Below are 18218 nucleotides of genomic sequence, written 5' to 3' on the forward strand. Positions count from 1 at the left end.
AGGAAGAATGCCCTTGTGGATACAGTATGGGCTGCAATTCAGGAAATCTGCTTTTAATTCCCAGCTCTCAACAAGTTCAAGGACTATATTTTGCAAGGAATTTAATACCTGGGCACTCTGGGCACCTTCATTTGGGCAGGGAGGGGGAGAGAAATAAGGGAAGCAAAGAAGAAAAGGAGTATGTGGCACTTTCCCAGCTGGCTCATCTGCTATAAAATAATATTTCTTTTGTTCCAGTAAAACAACACTACAGATCAGTACCAAATCACCATCATCGAACTGTAATTCTGGATTTGTCCCAAGGTGTCACTACCCCCCATGTCCCGAATATAAACATTTTCAACTACTTGTCCTGAAAAAGCAGATGGAAGTGTTCTTTTGGCACTGCTAGCTAAACAAGCAGGCCTTTCTAAGAGCATGTACTGTGAGTGACAAAGCAAATGAGTTAGAACAGCTGATATTGTGTAGCAGGTTTGATCCACAGTTTATAGTGACTGTGTGAAAAGCAGTGAGCTCTCCCATAAACTTCCTTGGGATTAAGCCACTGCCCTCTAGTTGAGTACTTGACTCCCACAGAAAATAACATAAAGTTTACTGGTATTAAAACAAAATTCTCAAAGGCACATCCTGGAATACAATTCACTCAGAGCAGTTCCTCCCTCATCCTGAAACCAGGCAGCAACTTAAATAAAACGTCCCAGCCGCTTCCCACTTTGCAGAGAGGAAACCACGACTCACCTACGGTCCTCAGACTTGGGGATGGGGTTGGTGCAGCGTTGGCTGTTGTACTTGGCCACATATTCACATTGCTTGAAGGGGGCAGTCTTGTCCTCCAGAACGTGTCTGATACAGAAGGCGTAGCCGTTAAGTCGCCTCTGCTTGCACAGTTTGGGGCTATATGAGCACAAGGGCTTATTGTCAACCTCAGAGAAGTGTATGTGTTTGCCTTCATACATCACGTGACTCTATTCCTTGTGAACATCAGCTGAAAGAACCAAAATATTGAGACAAATCACATAAGGGAAGAAAAACTGCATTCCATTCTAGGTTATGCGTTTCACTCTGGACGGAAAGAAGGATCCAAAACAATACCTGATTTTAAATCTTCTGTACCATGTCAGTGTTAAGAGAGAGCCCCAAGGACACCACTATCTTGGAATGATGATGAACCAAGATGAAGCAGATTGTCTAAGGAAAACATCAAAAGGGTCACTGTCAGTCAGAATAAAATAGATATTACTACAGTAAGTAAACAGGCACATGTAGTCACCAAGCCTGTGGTTCAGCTAGCATGTAATAAAACAGTAGCACAATAGTTTTCGATCAGTTTTCAGATCCTTGGGAAACATTAAAGAAATTACTGGGGGAAAGAAAATTCTACTGCCACCACACTCAAATCACTTTAACAGAACTACACTCATCTACCAGAAAGTGATTAGAAGCTACAAGCTGAAAAAGGTTAAGTGTCAGATTAGATCACTTGCTTTCATAAATCAAGCTGAAAAATGATTAACCCATTTGATTGCAAAGGGTTTACTTCAAGGTATCTTTGCTTACAAAACCACCACAGACTGTCTTTGCTCTGCAAAATTACTTTGCCAGTCAGTGCAACAAAGTTTTTTTTAAGAAAAGCTTTCTTTACCACACCTGATGACCAGTCTTTCAGATTTTGTAGCTGCTTACAATTCCTGCAAGCATCCATATGCAGTCCTTCCTGAGGCCACCATGGTTCTTCAAAGTTTATCCTACCTCACTGTACTTATTTTAGGGAAATGCAGGCATTAATACCAGTCAGTACTACCATGAATGCCAGAAGGGCTGAAATGTCAATTCAGCAAGAGGCTGAGTTCCTACAGTTCCTAAAGCAGGTTCCTACAGTGCAAATCCATGCAGCCATAAGGTACTTTTCCAGTTCCCAACACTATGGAGGTCTTTGGCAATCATCTTTTTTAAAAAAAGCAAAACCCCCAAGCCATCCCAAAGTAGTTTCAAAAAAATTAACAGTACAGGTATTCTGCAGCTACTGTGATACACTAAGGTTAACCTGCACAAGGTAGCTTTTATTCAGAAAGGTCATCCTGAACCACTGGAATGAACTCTTTTGAGCATTGTGTACTCAGTTCAGTTTCATATGTGTTATACAGCAAGGAAAGGAATATTCATAGAGGTGATATTCAGGAAATATATAATAAATTAGAGGCATGCAACAAATGTACAGATTACCACCTCAATGAAATTACTTGTTCCCGAGGCCCAAAATGGCAAGAGCAGATTTGCAAGGAGGGAACCTACACAGACTTTGCAGGAAAGATGTACTTTCCTCTTGTAAAGGTACAAGCCTCCACTTTCTGCTGTAAAAAAGTACTATGAGAAAATGACAAAGCACTATGGCACTGGGGGATCTAGAAAAACAATTTTAAGTCACTAGGGCAAAACAAAACACCCTATCCCGCAGAGTAAACAACATAAATCTGGCCTTCATTAGCATATATCTAGCTGTAGATGCAGAAAGACAGAAGAATACTGAAAGATTTAAAAACACACTTAAAATTTTTGGAACAGCTGTATATGCACACATACAGCACACCGAGCACATGAATGGAGACAGGTGCTACAGAAAGTAACTACTGCAAGCGACCTGAACAATCATTTGACAACAATGGTAACTTTGTATTTCCTCTTGATACACATTTTCCCTTTCCATGCACACAAGGAAGCAGCCAGCCCCAGAGGCAGGAGCCTCATGCTTTTCTTACACCGGAGAGCCACAACACAGCACAGTCACCTAGTCCAATTTCAATCACCTTTCCCAACTTTTCCCAAGGCACTATATATATACATATATATATACACACAGACACGTATACTTGAAACTAACCAGTCACTGGAGTATGACTTTCCACAACATGTCAGTTTTAAGAACAAGAAAGTTCACTGGTGACTGTGCCCTTCAAAAACACAGAACAGGAAAAGAGAACAATCTCTTTAGCGTGCTAAGGACCAAATACTCCTTTCAGTCACCTTGGCTCAGGCAGACACTGACATACTCTTCAGTATTATTCAGCAACAACATGAAGGAAACACATAAATCCCATGGGAACACGACGACCCATGCAGGAGTTGTGGTCAGTGTTTGTATCCTACATGCTTGAGAGATGGACTCCTCTATTACTATGGCAGCAAAAGTAATCAGAGACTCCACTACTTGCATCTCACACACACAACACTGACAGAAAGCCTTTTGCTGGAGAGTCTGCTTCTCTCAGTTCATCAGGCTTGGATTAGGTGGCATACTGGACTGGACATAAACTTGAAATACCAAGTGTATCTTGCAGCTGGGGTGCTGCTCTCTATTTTCCTCTGGTTCATTTATCACCTTCTTTTAAACTACTACTATCATGCTTTGCAGAGTTTCTGATGGATCACTAACTTTCTCCTCTTTTGTACAACCCACTTGTATTTCTTTTCTGAAGGTTAGCAAGCAATAGACCAAAGAAAGAGTTCCTTATGATGGCTCCAAAGTAAACAGTGAGAAATGCATACCTTGTGTGCCTCCATTGAGCTTCTGTAAGGAAACTGCTCCACAGTTCCCAGCCACTAATCCTAGATTTATTCTTGTGGCCACAGTCTTATTTTTGGATTTAACTCATAATTAAGTCTTATTTTTGCATTTAACTTGACTGTGTCAAGGCAGGCATAGTATTTCACTTCTCACTTGTCTGAGAGATAGAGGGCACAAGGACAATGCCATTTGAAACAGTCACACAAAAATAGTGACAATAATCCCCAGGGAAACCAATGAGCAAGAAGGTGAGTTTTTGGGTCTATATATACACTAAGAGAAGCTCATGCAAATATAACCATATTAAAAATCGTGACAGTAATCAATTACTGCAACTACAGTGCAAGGAACAAGAAAGCCACTAAACATGGTAGCCAAACAATGTTATATTAAAAAAAAACAACACAGCAATTTTCTCAAACTTGCAATTATATCTTTATTGGTAGATTCTTAAACAGACTCCCCAGAAGACAAGTCACTATGTGGATACATTGCCAGGAACAGAGATTGAAGCTGGACTTAATCTAAAAAGATCTTATTTTTTTACTTCCATGGCATACCATATAAGAGAGAGTGTGTGTATAAATATATATATAAAAATAACAAAGACACTTAAATCTCTTCATTCTGATTTCATCTGATGCAGTTTTGTTTTTAACAATTTACAGGGGTTCTTATCAGAGCTTTTTGCTGCTACGTAAAAAGTAGCACAAGCATGGAACAGGCACATGTCACTTAACTGAGGAGAACTGAAACTACGCTTAGCTAAAAAGTGGGTGGGGGAGAAATTATTTTTGTCCCACAGGATTCAGTAAGAGATGACGGAAACACGGACTTCCCCTGGAAAAAGCAAATGCCTAAGCAGCTGTACTTCACTATAAAAATATCAGAATACAAAACTTTCTGGAAGCTGTTTTTGGTTTTGCATTTATACTCAACATTGAAGATGTAGGAAGGTTCAACAGAAAAAAAAATTATGCCTGCATGTGCTCAGACTAACTTTAGCCACAACCCGTGAATGAGAAACCAGAAGCTGCTTCTTGAGGAACCTAGATTTTCCTTAAACAACTGATTCTAAATAAAAGATTATGAGCTAGTAAGAAACAACAGGGCAAAGAACAGAAGGGAATCCAAAAATGCATGCCCTTGTGAAATGACTTAATACATGACTGAGGTTTAAAAAATCATGGTAGGGAATAAGGTAAATGCAGAGCAGTCATACCTGATCACAAAATATTGCAACTAGGGGTACCTGATGAAGTTAGTAAGAGATTGACTCAAAACATAACAAAGGCGTATTTCTTCATTTTTACTACTCACAGGCAGTGAACTGCTGGAGCTCGCAGTCACACGAGACTATGGAAGCAGACAGTACCATCAGATGCAAAAAGGCAATGGAGAATTTCATGGACAACAGGAACATACTGATGCCCTCGCTAGCATGGCCAATTTAACAAATATGGGTGGTGGAGGAGTAAGAGAACAAAGCACAGAAAAAAAGTATCTGGGCTTTAATGCCCTTCCTAAGTAGCATCACTATTCCTACGGCCCGAGACAGAACATTAGGCTGGATCCAAGCTAATCTGACCCAGCAGGGTATTTTTCACATTCTTATGAGGTTATCACTAATATTTGTAACTTCATAACACATTCACTTCTCCCCTTGTCCCATTTTTTATTCTTGACTGGAAGAAAATCTCCTCCCTCTGGCTAAAGTCCTATCAGGACATGTGAAGAAGAGTAACAAACTTAGCACCCCAGCAAAGCTTTATAGCAAGGACAGGCAGGACACAGAGCGAAGTCACACTCTGAGACATCAGCACTTAAGAGCAGAGCTATCTGTTCTGCTGAGTGCAGCCACTGGTAGTCCATAAGACAACTGAAGGTGGTTTGCACAGTGACTGCAAAAAGAAATGCAAGATTTCAATACACACAGGTACACACCTGTCCAACTGCCAATACCTACTATCACCCTCTGGAAGGAGCCAGCTTCCCACTTGCTTTTAGTGCTGGCTTCTCAGTGGAGGCATAATCAGCTCCCTTGCAGTGCACATCAGCTCCAAAGACAACAGAGTTGTAGCTCTGCACTCCACATACCCTCTCCCAAAAGAGTTAAACAGTCCTTCAGAGAGGCTGGAAAGCAGTGCAGCAGCAAACTTGGGAGGATGATCTTTACTATAACCATACCCAAGTAGCAGCATTATGTCATACAGAAATCTGGTACCTGACATTGTGAGTAGTCTACAGGGAAGGTAAAGGCTTATTCTCTAATAGAAAGCCCAAAGCACTAGAGCCTCAAAACTCAGATGGGCAATTTTGCGCAAATGCTGTGCTGAAAATATTAGAGTATTTTAAATCACGTGGGTTGATACATTCTTAAACATATGCTCAGAACTTGACATTCAATGTATGTAGGACCCTTTTAGGCAATGGAATCCCCAAATGCACTGTAAATTGCAAGGCAATTATATGCTGGTGGTTAAAAGATGTATAATTAAGAGGACTGAGCTCAGAGCTTCACACACTGCATCCAAACAAAATCCACAACTACAGAGATCTTTACTGTGTTGTTCGCATTTGCTAATACTAGCCTAAATTTCATGTTAAATTGCTTGGTGTGTTCATGACATCTCACAGACAAGGTTACAGTCATCTCCGTAGATTCCCAAAACCATCAGCTTGGGGCCAGAAGTAGAACATGAATCTAAAAGAATCTCAGCTTCTCCACAAGCACAAATAACATAAATACCAGTTTTGTCATTTCCTCTTGACCAAGAAAGAACAAGCACCTGTCACTGTCAGACCCATTTCCTGAAACTGAGCAAACACGCGGAGTGCAAGATGTTTGGAAACATGGAATTTCATCCACCCCAAGACGAACAGAAGCCATAAAGTTCACAACAAAAAGACAGGCACTTAAAGCTATTTTATAGCAAAACTTTTCAATCAGTGTCAGTAAAAAGTGTACTTCTAAGTATGAATCTAAAACATTAATTTTCTCTATTTCACAGCAACTAATACCTCTCTTTGAAATGTTTTGTTCTATCAAGAGAAGCTGTACCACATCTAATTGTGATCAACATCAACACCACAAAGTTGTAACTTTTGTCCCCATGCTGTGATCTAACCATAAGTTTGGCTTAGTACCAGTCTTTTAACAGCTCAATTCTCTACCACACTCAGCTACCAAACCAAGAATGCTGTAATTGTAGAAACAAGAGCCTTTTTGTCAGTAAAAGCACTCAAATTGAGTCAGAGGACACTGGGAAGCAACCAAAGCCAGCTACCAGAGTTCCTGTACAGAACACTTTCATTAACTAGAGTACAGTCCTTACTCAGGAAGGCCTCTGAAGTGCAGGTACTGCAACACACATGCAAGTACCCTGACAGATCAAGGCATTCAACATGTTAAGATCTTACAAGATATTTTTAGTTACCACCTGGAATTGTATTTTGGACTACTTTTTTACATATGTTAAGATCTACCTAAGAAGAAAGAAGCAATATTGCCCTCATTCTGCCTTTTTAGAAAGCTTCTTACTTCAGTTCTGGCAAAAGGCAGTTTACTTTGCATAAGGATGTCCAATACATTAACGAAAAGCAGCAGAATGTTTTAGGCAACACTGATAAAACAGATTATGTTTTAGAATATAACACAATAAATACAGAATTAAACTTAAGCATTTTTCCTAATAATAGCAACAGCTAGAGAACTTAGAGACTTGTAACTGATTACAATCAAGAGCAGAAAACATAACTAGGAGGAGGAAAATAAGAAGTCTGCTCACAAACTGAACAGGTTCTTTTTGTTTTCCTACACCACATGAACTTAAGCAGAAATTTTAATTTCAGCTGATTCACTCATCTGTACCTCATAGTATCTTTGAGAAAACCTGACAAAGATAGCCCAAACCCTAAAAAACAACAAACATTTAAGATTACGAATTTTAGAAACTTCAGAGGATTTCTGAAGAAAAAAGAACTTACATAGGAAAAATTGTAACTACTGCCAAGAGTACATTACTACAGATTTCAAAAACGTAATTTCCTAAACATGGCTATTCCTGACCTAAGGTTAAAGATGGGTTCTGTATCTTTAAAGTCTTTTGAACAAGGATTTCTCTATTTGAGCAGAGGGTCTCCAGGCCCCAGTCCTGCTATCACATCCTCACAGGGAGGATGTCATGCACGGTTATTTCAATGTAGTTACAAACAGGCCTGGGTTTTGCCAAGATGAGCAGGGCTGCAAAGAGGCGGCCTTCAGGTACAGCAACAAACGGACCCTTTATGACATTGCAACATGGCAGAAATGTGCTTTAAAAACATTATCTCAAAATAGAAAAAGCAATATCCTGAGATGAAGTAGAGATTAAACATACCACAACACACCTTGCATCTGTACTTGGGGAAAAAAACCTAAGTCCAAGTCTTTTATTTATTCAAATAACAGATAGCCTGCCTTTCCAGATGAGGTTAAACAAAATACCTTTGTCTTATTTTTAGTCCCAATACTACAAAGACAAATAAACTTATTTTCTCACAATACAATAACATTTTTGCTTCAGTAGGAATACTCAATAAATAAACCAATAGAGCTCCTCACAGAGGAGCCTTTCAGCAGGTATAAGCTATTGGAGTTTCAGTGTGGTCTCAAAATAAATTTGTACCTCCTGATGATTTACCATACCATGAGAACATGGTACATGCAGTTCTGTAGGACCGGGTCCTACACACAAATTCAATCACCCGTCACAAAAATACTGAACATCAAAATAACCCCCAGTAGGTAAATTTTGCGTTGCTTTCTGTAAATAATTTAGCTTTACAATTAATAAAACTTGTGTGATCTTCGTATGTACTACAAAAAATGCATGCAAAAGACTGAATGTCACCAGTTTGTAAGTGACAGCTTCATACAGAACACGAGTGCTCCAGTTCACCAGCAGTGGTACCTGGTGGGTATGGCCTGGGCAAGGAACACTGCCACTACAGGTGAGCCCATAGGGGAGGGCACTGTCTGCAGGGGAACGGTGCATTGCCCTAATTTTGACAATTTTATTTTAAAGTCTCCCAACCCTCAAAAACTGAAAGGCCTTAAAATAAACCTGCATTGCATGTTGTTGAGTAACAAAGTTAGAACTAACCCTATGTATTTTAATCAGATGGCACAATATAAGGCTTTAAGGTGAGTGTCACTGTCACTTCCAAAATTCATTTGAGGTTACTTGTACAAAGCCATTATAATTTTGACCTAAAAGACACATTAAAGAATATTTGACCAAAATGTGCCACCTCCCGCATTAGAAACCGGAGCTATTTCACCTGTGCGGGGTGAAGTGCGATGGTGGGTCTTCCAGTGCACTCACTTCACAACTACCAGACGTTCTTTTCCCTGAAAAAAAAGGATCCTTTCATTTTCAGTCGTGGAGGGCAGCAGCACCTCACACAGACCCCCAGCCCACAGGGACACGAGAGGGGAGCAGACACAGCCCTTGCCGCGTAGGGGCTACCGAGGCATCCCCTCCCGGGCTGAGGTGCCAGTGGGCTGTGGCTCCTGTCCCGCTAACGGGTCCTGGGACAGTGGGGTGGCCGAGGGACCCCAGCCCGGCCCCGGCAGGGCTCAGGCAGCCGCCGGCCCCGGCATGTGCCCGGCACCGAAGGTGCTGCCAGGGCAGCCCCTCGCCCCTGCCCCTCGTTCCCTGCTCCGGGGGCCGGCGCGGGGCCCCACGTGCCGGCAGCTTAGGGGCTGGGGGGACACTCCGAGGGCTTCCCCGCACCCCCAAAACCGCCCCCCACTACCTCCCAAAAAGTTGTGCGGCGAATCCGCCCGCCGCCGGCCCGGCCGAAGGGGGTCACCGACGGGGGGGAAAGGGGGTACGGGACGGGCGGGGGGGAACCTGCGGCCGCATTCCGAGGTGCCCCCGCCCCGCCGGCACCGTCCCCACGGCCGCGGGCGGGGGGTGGCCGGCGGCGGTGGTGGGGGGATGAAGCACCCCAAAAACGCTGCGAAACTTTCCAGGCCGCGGCCGGCGCAGCCCCGCGGGACCGGCACCGCCTCCGCCGCGGCGGCCCCGCACCGGGCTGGGGGAGGGGGTGCCCCCCCCCACCCCGCCACCGCTCATTAAAAGTCATTTCGGCAAATTAATGCCGCCCCCGTCCCCCCGTCCCGCGGCCCTCTCGCCCCGCGCGGGGGGCGGGGGGGCTTGGGGGGGATAGAGCGGCCCCAGCCGCGGCGCCCCCACCGCTTCCCCCCAGCCGCCCGGCCCCGGCGGCGGACCTCCCGGGCAAAGGCGCCGCGCCCCGACCCTCCCGCTGTGCCCCGGAGGCCGTCTCACCCCCCTCCGGCGCCCCTCCCGGCGCCCGAAAGCTTCAAAAACCCCCCTGGCTCCCCGCACCCCCTACTGCGGCCTACGACGCTCCGACCGATCCCCGGCCTCGCGTAGCCCGCCTCCCCGCCCGCCCTGCACCCTCCGCACCGCCTGCCGCGCTACGCGAGCCCGGGGATGCAGGCCGGGCCTGGCTTACCTTTCCAGCTGCTTTTTTTTCCCTCCTCTCTCTCCTCTCCCCCCTTTCCCTCTGTTGGGCTGACAGATCAGAGTTTCCTCCCCAGCAGAGGGACTGGGAATGTGCTCGGGCTCTGTGCTGAGGAGCTGCTGCCCCCCTGTCTCTGAGAAGATCCTGCTTTTTGTGGGGAGGAAGCTTTGGGGGCTCTTTTATTATTTTAAAACTACAAAGTGCTCAGAGGGTAGGTGATTATTAAGGGGAATCCCTGAATATATTCTCCAGCAAAGAAGGCAGGGCTGCTGGGGCTGCTCAAGAAGAGAGCCAGCAGCCTCCTATAGCACCACTACAGGCACTGAGAGGACATAACATCAGAGAGCGGCTCCTCTGCCCTCCAAAACAACAACTTTCCTACCATCTTGGAGGTAATAGCGAGGGAGAGAGGGAGGGGGAAAAAAAGTACAGAAGGTTTTTATAAAGTGTCAGTTTGGAGGAGGGAAACAAATGGCCAAAACAAAATATTTTATCATTTGTGTGACTTTTTTATTTTTATTTTGTAATAAAAAATAAAATACAAAGGCTCGTGGCTGAAGAATTTTTTTTTTTTTTTAATAATCTGTAAATATCAACTCCCTGGGAAAAAAATTAAAAGAGGTACGGTAAAAATATTTATTTTTAGTAACTTCGTTGTTCTTAAAGCTATGTAATTTTTAAATGTATTTTAAAGTTGATAACTTTTTTGTCATTTTGTGATGGTTCTAAAAATTAGTGTGTAATTGTGAAAGTTTGTGTAACTTTTTTTTTTTTTTGTATTCTTAGTCTTAGTAAACAGCTGAGATTGATGTCGGATAGTTTGATGTAACTGTACCGTAACATCTTTCTCCCTCTCAAGGCATTGTAAATAAAATTGGATCTACAGGTAGGAAAAAATCCATATTTTTTTAATTTTTACTTCTTTATTTCTTTCTAGAGTAGGCTGTGTAGAGAAACGATGGGGGATTTAATGTGAGTGAGAGGAACCTATGATAGATATCTGAGAAATTGTGCTGTCATAAATTTAGCATTGTCTGCCCTTCAGGATGGGATGTGAAAAAAACAGAAGTCATAGCAAGAAATTTGGGGCAACAGTTGAGTTTTGTTCTTAATGTTTTCATAGCACTTTGCAGCCTTCTAAAAATCTGTTTCTTTTTAAGTTATTGTTTTGATTTAGGGGCTTTGTTCTTGATATTTATGAATGTTATTGCTAACTTATAGTAGAGAAATGCTATAAATTTATACTACAGTGTCTTGTAATATAAATTAATATTACTTTTCTTTGTTTCAGATTCTTTTATTAGATTGTAAAAAATATATTAAATGCTGTCAAAACAGTGTCAGATGCTGTGGTATATCTATAGGTGAAGACACTGATCGCTGTATTCAGCAGATCTGTGATAATGTTTCTTGAAGCAGTATTATGCACAGCCCTATTCAGAGATGAACTGCAAAGATGCCTTTTTATTTGTCCCAAAGGAAGAGGAAATAATTAGGAAACTAATGAGCTATACATTATGTTTTTTCCATTGTAAAAATTATTCAGGTGGTGTAGACTAATTGAACTGCAGTCAGACTAAGGTCATATGGATGAAGTACTGAATTACTCAGTGTATTATCAACCTCTCCCTCTCCCCTGCCAAATCTGAAATATACTGGTTTAGTTTTGTAAATTGGTTCAGTTCTTGTAATCTTTAAAAAATTTTTTTTTTAAAAAATCCCATATTTTAGGTACATCCACATTTCGAAACATACTTTGAGTTTGCCCAGCCTGCATGGTGAGTGTAGTTCATGTGTACATAGTGGGTTTTTCATTTAGATAAATAGGTTTCAATTAAAGTATAATTAAAAGTCAGCTGGTCTTTGTGTCAAATTGTTTTTGTTTAGCAGAGTTTTTTTAGATTATGCTTAGTCTACCTAGCTCATTTTTAATAATCCAGAGTGTTGCGTTCAATGGAATTATTGCATGGGAAGTGTTTTTCTGTTATTTGAATTTTTTTTTCTTTTTTCGGTTATTTGAATTTTTTTTTCTGTTTTTCAGTTATTAATCTGTTAAATGGATAGTTCTGCTGATGTTAGAAAACAACAAAAAACCCCCAAATATGTTGCTCCTTCCTATATTGTATTTCAAAAGAGTTTGTATTTTGTATAAAGTAATGCAATAATTAGGGTCCTTCATAATTTTACCAATCATTATTTTATGCTTTGGAGTGTGAAGTATGATTATTCTTTTTGTAAGCTGTTTCAGCAAAAACTACTTTTATATCCTATACCTAGAGTTCATTACAGGAATGACAGGGATTACAAACGTTGGTCAGGTATAGGATGATTGAAAAAAATGTAAACCCTTTGAAATATTGCAAATGAATTATCTTAATTAATTTAGGAATTCAACAAATGCAGCATAAACTAGTATTTCCTTTTCTTTTGTTCTAAACAGATAGATAAAGGGCCAAATTCTCAGAGCCCAGTTTTGCAAGTGCTTGCAGGCCTTACTAGCACTTACTAATTCAGAAGCGCTTGAAGGATCACTGTAGTTCCTTGCATAAAACTCCTGCCAAGTCAGTAGGATTTTGCTAGAGTAACAAATTCAAGTTGCTGTACAAAGTGATTTCTTGCATTAACCATTGTGTTAAACAAGAGAATTGCTACTTTCAACTTAATTCAGTAGTTCAGCATAATTCAATTACAGTTCAAGTTCTCTTCATTGGGCTATTTCGATGGTTTTTGTGTTTTAGGAAGAGAGGCACACCATGAACAACTAATCTATGCTGCATCTCTCTGTGCTACTCTTAAGAATATCTGTACAGCACTCTTAGTATCTTGGAACTGTATTTTTTAAATGGGATGCAGATAATTCAACATTTTAGAGAAATGGCTGTGAATTCACTTGAGAAGCTGAGCACAGAAACAATATTAAACCTTTTCTTGGGCTTATGTGTTTGTCTTTGCAGATACTGACTTTAATCAGATTACTTGCCTGCCTAAATTTAACCATGCGTCGTGGTAGCATTACACATTTTGGTGACATCCTAAGATCTATTAATTCAGTCTTTTTAAGGAGGAGAAAGAAAAGAGGAAAAATTTGCCAGATATTGGTTGTGTGGACTATTGTGTAATCATTCAACAGAGAAATTAAAAATTTGTGCTTCGTGGATAGATAAATTTATTTAACAAAACTTTATTTAACTGAGAGTAATTTGCTTTTTGCTAACTTACTAAGAGATGCAAATATTATTTTAACTGTTTTGAGGACAAATTGGACTCTGAAACTTCTGAAGGACAGTGTGTAAACCCAAAGCACGAAAGTCCCCTGTACAACATTCAGAATTGTATTCTGGAACTTGCATTCTTCAGAATGGGTCTGCCTGCCTTGATTTAAATCCGCCTCATCCCTCGACCAACTACTCGATCCACTAAACTTATTGTACACTTGAGCACAGAGTGGTCAGAGAACATTAATGTTCTGTAAATCACAGGTTCTGGCTAATGAGGCATTCTGTGCTGATGTGTCTCACCTGTGTTAGTAGTGAGACAGGGCAGTGATGCAGTGAATAAGCTTTGTGAGTCCAATAAGGCAATGAAATAGGTGCTTTAGGTTGTACACCAGTTAGTTACTGGAGGAGGCTGCATCAAGAAATGAACCTTGACTCTCTCCCAAGGTCGTACGCACCCCGAGTGCAGACCTCAAGAATTTCTGGAGCATGTCTTAGACTCTGTGCATGTGATGAGGACTCTTGGGTTCTCCACAAATAGTGTTACAATGTCGGCATCTTGGTATTATTTCTTGAAAGACACATACTGAGAGAACAGTTCCAATGTCTTCAAATGCTTGCTAAAGGGATTAGCAATTTATTTAAAATGCAGGTGTATGTTGTGAAGGGGAAGAACAACTCTGAGTGTATAGCTGTTAATTCAAGATGTTCTTATCTGAAGAGCCACATTTGTATAGAAGATCTTGTCTTTAGGCATTTAAAGACTGAAAAGGATGAGAAATTAAATAAAATCCAAAGTTATGATAGATTCTTCTAAGCAATGTCTTGAGCAGCTGTGATGTGGTATTAGTTTGTGTAATAGTGGCAAGTTCTGGAGTAAAGCTAACCATTAAATCTCAGCATATTAGCATTTTTGAAAAAATGTTTATTCTTATTTCTCAACAGTTCTTTAACATGAAAATTTTATAGCAACCAACTGCGTATCTGGGTTTCAGTTACCCTGCTGCAGTTGTATGTATTTGATAAGCAGCATGCTTTTTGCCACTTTTCCAAACCACAGAGTCCTTACGTTAAAAACACTGTCCATGATCTGAGGATTTTTCTCTAGGAAATGTACCTAAGTTATGGCATAAATTGAGCTTCTTAAACCAGCGGCTAAACTCCTTCATACCCGTGCTTTAGTGCACTCCTGTGTGGCAGATAGCACAGCTGAAACTATAGGACATGCCCTATATACAGCAGAGTAACTTTGCTTTACTTTGTTTAAAGCCCTAAATGCTAGCAAAGCAACACAACATACCCAAGACTAGCCTCGTTTTCCTGAGTGTTAGGGGCTTCATTAAAGCTTTTTTCAGCAATGGGAATTTTGCTGTGGGTTTCAGTAAGAGTATAGCTGCAGAAGTATTTAACCAGTTGGGAACAGATGTATGCGCTATTACATGATAATATAATTAATTGATAGTGAACTGTACTGAAAATAGTAATTAACTAAGACTTCACTAATCTGTTCTTCATTATCAATGTGTATTTTAATCTGCATTAAATAAATGATATTGTCTTCCTAAAGCTCAGCAAAGACAAAACAGTAAGACTGTTAATTGTGGGAAGGTTGTCCAGAGTACGTTGGGCATCTGTGGAGACCTCTTTAAATAGAGGACAAATTAATGCAATAAGCTGTCCCAGCAGAATGCTCTAATACCATCCCGTTTTACTGGGAAGCCCTCTGTTAATTCAAAGTATACTATTTTATTTTTACTGTCTGCTTCTGTCTATTGATATTTCATTAACTGTAATTGTAGTGGTTAAGCAGCTCCACACTTTATCACCAGTCCTCTCTGCCATTAGTCCAGTTATTCATTTATATTCAGGTTGCAGAGGGTCTTGGTCACCACTGCAGGATGGAAAGATGAGAATTCCCACTCTGGACCAAATCAACAGTCCCTTAAGTCTTCTGAGAGCAGCTTCCAACAAAGGTGTGGAATATCCTGTGATGGATAATTGAGAAGTAAAGGGCATGCAGGACAGGATTTTTCTAAAATAGTTGGAGCTGATCTAACATCAAAGCCTAAAGCTTAATTAGTGTCTAGGGTCATGGGATTCCAGTGGATTTTGAAAGTTTTTTGTTACACATGAAGTGTTTTGCTCTTAGTATGTTTCTTTTTGATACATGGTTCTCATCTCTGCTCCGTTTCAAACATAAAACATAGATGTACAGATGATGACAAGAAGAAATAAAACTATTTATTGGAAATATTAGTTAATTATATTCAAAATTCAGCATTGGCTGAGTGAGGAGATGTCTCTACTACCTCTTATGCCTCTAAATCTCAGTAGGCTTCTCAGCATTAGGCACTGTGAATAGATGTGTACATATAGCTGGAGGAAAACATAATTATTAACAATGTTTAGCATAGCAGGCTTTGCTGATTATGGAATCACTAATTTTGTTTGAATTCCAAGACTTTATATAGGTTATTTATGTCTCTCTGGGCCATCTTTCTGTGGTCCTGAGCTATGGAGAGTTGGAATAACCTGGGTACTTTTGGACACTTCGCTGACATCATTCCATCAACTAATATGTGTTACTGGCATTTTATGGAAAATAATAATCTGTTAACATCTATTAAAAAATTGAAAATATTGTCTTGTGTTTGGCTTTGTTTTTTTTTTTTGTTGTTTTTAAATAGGAATTGTAAAGCTTCTCAGGTAATTCTAGGAGAACTTACACATTTTGATGTTTTGTGGGGTTCCTGTACTCCTTATCAAAAGCTTACTGCAGTTGTCAGGAAAGTCCTTAGCTTTTAGCCACTCTCCAGAATTCCCCATGTACTTATTACTTTTTTTCCATTTTGGTAGTCACCATGAAGTCCTCTTCTATGTGCTTCTCTTGCTTTCTCTGTTTTTCCTGTCAGTGCCTTGAGAGAGTCATCTTCCAACCCTTCAGCATGAAAGGGGGTTTCATCTTATTGCATATTCGAAGGACAACACAGCAAATTATTGGGAGACTGTCTTGTTTTGGGAGAGGATGTTTTGGCTTAGCCATTGTTTGGAGTATTTTATGAGGAGCAGCGTTGTGGGGACAGAGATGAAGTTATATTACCTTTCCCCTTTGGATTAAGGCTGATGCTAGTCTGCCATGCTGCTTTTCCTTTAGAGGAAGACCCTGAGCTATTTTTCTGTTGGTTTCAATATTAAAATACAGCATATCCCCCAATCAAGCATGTAGCAGATTGTCTTGCAAGAATCTTATCAGCCTAAGAGGCACTGATCCAAAATCTTGTACTTCTTGGGGAGATGCTACAGACCTTTTCTGCCTTGAGCTGTGCTTCAAAACGCATTAAAAAATAAGTCAGTTCCAGCTATTTTTATGACTGGCTTAATTTTGCTGGACATTTCAGTCTTGTTGAGGACATGCCTGTTTGACTTGAATTCTGTTATGTTTCTTTTTATTGAAGCAGCTCACTACAGGGCCCAAGGTTTTAAGCACTCTCCCTTTGGAACTACAGGGATGGACCCATGGGATGCTGGTGCTTTCAGTAAGGTGGCTGTTGAACAGGGCTTGGATTTTGGTGGTTTTTTTTTTTTTTTTTTTGGTTGGTTTTTGTTGTTTTTGTTTGTTTTGAAGTAACAGCTTTAGACTTAGATCCTTAAATCTGCCTGAAGTTATAGATTCTCTTTAATCTGAATGTAGCTGGCCTAAACTTGCTTGAAAGTGTAACTGCATAGTATGGTCTCACCTTGAATTAAAACACCTTTGCCTTCTCCCCACATCACCTGCTGAAGACAAGACTACAAAAAGGCAAGGTCTAATCTAAGTCATGTTTGGAGCTAATAGTTTGCACACCAGAGCCCTGTTTATACCGGGTTGTGCTCAGAGAGGAGGGTACTTAATGACCAACCCCTTCCCTCTCTCCCCGGACACATCGCTGTTCCCTGGCAGGCTGTACAGGCAGGGGTGCCCAGGAGCAGGCGAGATGAAGGTTACTGCACCCGAAGGAAGCTGGCCATGCACCCGCTGGGAAGTTCTGCCAGTTGGCCACCAGGTGGAAGCAGGGCTACACTCGGGGAATTGCAGCTCCTCCGGCGCTGCGCTCAGCTCCAAAACAAAGCGCAACAAAGCCCCTGCCCACCCCAGCAGAGTCGGGATAAAGGCACCCAGCAGCCTTGCATGTGAAGTGAGATGCATCAGCACGCTGCCGGCTCAGGCAGCGTTATCACCTGGCTGGTCAGCCCTTACCATAACCACCAGGAACAATACTCAGAGCATGTTTATCTCCCACCATCCCGGCTCTTCATCACCACTTTTTCATAATTCTCTAACCTGAGCTTGCAGCTTCAGGATCAGCAAGTAGCAGCACTGACCGTAAACTTTTTCTCTAAAATAAACAGAGGTAAGTTGTGTGAATAGCCCTGTTCCTGCAATTTTTGTTCACATATTTGCCCAGCCTATGTCACTTCCTTGCCTTTGCAGATCCCTATTATGCTTTTGTCACTAGCTGGGTAAAAGTCCTCACGTGCACCTACTGTCCAGCCACCAGAGCAAACAGAAGGGATAAGGGGTGGGCTACACTCTAAACTTGGTGGTTAAGAATGCTAATTCAGATTTCTCTTTCCTATCTAGTTTCCAACAGTCAAATGAAAAGAGAACCTTGTTGCTATTACCAAGTTTGGATGAAAAATTATGTACTTGACTAGTTAGGTGGGAGAGAGATTAGAAACAGAGAGCACCACATGTACTCCTTCCCCTTCTTGCCTTTCTTGATAAAGGCTGGAGAGTTTTTGAACAGAAACAAGAATCTACTATATATACTAACTGAAGGATGTAGAGCTGTCAAAAAACCAAAAAGCATGCCGGAGTTCCCAAAGTAATGCCACAACATTTAAGGGGGAAAAAATCTAAAGCTTTT

General features: G+C 41.2%; 1 protein-coding gene and 1 long non-coding RNA gene across 3 annotated transcripts in view; one reads left to right on the plus strand and one right to left on the minus strand.

Annotated features, from left to right (window-relative positions):
• INO80D (INO80 complex subunit D) overlaps positions 1–10215 on the minus strand; it is a 58502-nt gene extending 48287 nt beyond the window's left edge. The window contains exons 1-4 of the mRNA XM_041473438.1: positions 10088–10215; positions 8885–8954; positions 1093–1188; positions 739–985 (exon numbers count right to left, since the gene is read on the minus strand). Coding sequence (XP_041329372.1) covers positions 739–956 — 218 coding nt within the window. The 5' untranslated portion in view covers positions 957–985; positions 1093–1188; positions 8885–8954; positions 10088–10215. The remainder of the gene's footprint in view (positions 1–738; positions 986–1092; positions 1189–8884; positions 8955–10087) is intronic.
• Positions 10216–10347: 132 nt separating this feature from the next.
• On the plus strand, positions 10348–15952 carry LOC121356732. Of its 2 annotated transcripts, XR_005955614.1 has the most exons (5): positions 10348–10488; positions 10643–10717; positions 10883–10982; positions 11828–11874; positions 12835–15952. It is a non-coding gene; the product is annotated as an uncharacterized LOC121356732 (long non-coding RNA). The 2 variants fall into 2 exon arrangements; XR_005955613.1 differs by lacking the exon at positions 10643–10717 and having other exon boundaries at positions 10350–10488.
• Positions 15953–18218: the final 2266 nt, after the last annotated feature.

Source organism: Pyrgilauda ruficollis, unplaced genomic scaffold (genome assembly GCF_017590135.1).
Source record: "Pyrgilauda ruficollis isolate IOZ18807 unplaced genomic scaffold, ASM1759013v1 scaffold3, whole genome shotgun sequence".
NCBI lineage: Eukaryota > Metazoa > Chordata > Aves > Passeriformes > Passeridae > Pyrgilauda > Pyrgilauda ruficollis.